Raw genomic sequence first — 1,878 nt, 5'->3', positions numbered from 1 at the left:
TCAACCTCCCGGGAAATTATTTATTAACCTCCCGGGAAATCAGAGGTAAGTTAGTTATTTATGAACCTACAACCAAGCAATCTGATTGGTCAATTACAACTAGGCATGGTAGAAGTAAAGGTTATACAACGAGGTGGAGGTATCTATGGCATTTATCATACCGAGGGCCGTAGGCCCGAGGTATGATAAGGCCATAGATACCGACACAGAGTTGTATAACCAACTTCTACCATGTACTAAAATAAACAAATAGTTTACTTAGCAACAGCAATGCATTCCCATGGTAGCTTTTGCGCGTAGCAACAGCGCACTATAACAGTTTGAAAAATAACATTATCTTCCCAACAATGGCTGTCTCTGTCTCTGACATCTCAAGTGAAATAGACAGGCAAATAGAGGAGTTTCTTTCACAAATTACGGAGGAGCAATACCAAGACTTCTTAAATAACTCCACCCAGTTGCTTCCTAAGCTCGATGGCAGCATAGACGGCGGCTCTAAATCTCTCGATGGTTCAAGCATAGATACTACATACTGTGTATGTAGTATCTATGGTTCAAGCAGCACCACGACCACTGCCGCATCATCATCCAAGATCTCAGCTAGCTCTAGGTTTGCTGCCCCAAAGGACGATGAAGCTGTTCTGGCAGCTCAAAAGAGTGCAATACCAGAAACAACTAAAAAAGCACTGACTGGGCTTGCAGAATTTGAGAACAGTGGAGCCTCAGCAGGAAACAATCTGATTGTTCATACCCACCACCACCTCACCTATGCAGTGATAAGAGTACCCTTGATAGCTGGTTGAGTAAGTTTCTTTTGGAGATTCGTAGGCAAGATGGTAAAGAATACCCACCCAACACTCTGTACTGTATTGCCTGTGGTATTTTAAGAAAAGTTAGAAAAAAAAGTTAGTTTAAGAAAGTCATCGCAGTATTGATGGCATTAGAGCCTACAAAAGAATATCTCAAGATCAAGAAAAAGAAGTTTCATCAGTATTAAACAAAGAATATGAAGGAAAGGTTGCACTAATTGAAGATAAGGAAAACAGTTACGAGCCACCACCAAGCAAAAAAAGATCAACTGCAGATACTGTTACATTTGCCCTCTCTAACTGCTCAAATATTACTATAAACTATTAAAACAATACCAAATAACACAAAACTATAATTTAAAATACACATGTAATCAATTAATCGTATTATTTAATTTACCGGGAAATTATTTATTCAACCTCCCGGGAATTTACTTATTCAACCTCCCGGGCTACTTATTCAACCTCCCGGGCTACTTATTCAACCTCCCGGGAAATTATTTATTAACCTCCCGGGAAATCAGAGGTAAGTTAGTTATTTATGAACCTACAACCAAGCAATCTGATTGGTCAATTACAACTAGGCATGGTAGAAGTAAAGGTTATACAACGAGGTGGAGGTATCTATGGCATTTATCATACCGAGGGCCGTAGGCCCGAGGTATGATAAGGCCATAGATACCGACACAGAGTTGTATAACCAACTTCTACCATGTACTAAAATAAACAAATAGTTTACTTAGCAACAGCAATGCATTCCCATGGTAGCTTTTGCGCGTAGCAACAGCGCACTATAACAGTTTGAAAAATAACATTATCTTCCCAACAATGGCTGTCTCTGTCTCTGACATCTCAAGTGAAATAGACAGGCAAATAGAGGAGTTTCTTTCACAAATTACGGAGGAGCAATACCAAGACTTCTTAAATAACTCCACCCAGTTGCTTCCTAAGCTCGATGGCAGCATAGACGGCGGCTCTAAATCTCTCGATGGTTCAAGCATAGATACTACATACTGTGTATGTAGTATCTATGGTTCAAGCAGCACCACGACCACTGCCGCATCATCAT

General features: G+C 40.2%; 1 protein-coding gene across 1 annotated transcript; it reads left to right on the top strand.

Moving 5' to 3' along the window:
- The first annotated feature begins 6 nt into the window (after positions 1-6).
- On the top strand, positions 7-1,204 carry LOC109592046 (uncharacterized). The gene is made up of 2 exons (XM_020007618.1): positions 7-510; positions 553-1,204. The coding sequence occupies exons 1-2, from the start codon at positions 348-350 to the stop codon at positions 801-803; spliced, it is 414 nt and encodes a 137-aa protein (XP_019863177.1). The 5' UTR covers positions 7-347; the 3' UTR covers positions 804-1,204.
- Positions 1,205-1,878: the final 674 nt, after the last annotated feature.

The sequence above is a fragment of the Amphimedon queenslandica genome, unplaced genomic scaffold (assembly GCF_000090795.2).
Source record: "Amphimedon queenslandica unplaced genomic scaffold, v1.1 AMPQUscaffold_6456_Cont21585, whole genome shotgun sequence".
In the NCBI taxonomy this organism is placed as follows: domain Eukaryota; kingdom Metazoa; phylum Porifera; class Demospongiae; order Haplosclerida; family Niphatidae; genus Amphimedon; species Amphimedon queenslandica.
The sequence above is the reverse complement of the archived record's forward strand: the minus strand, read 5'-3'. Positions and strand labels throughout refer to the sequence as shown.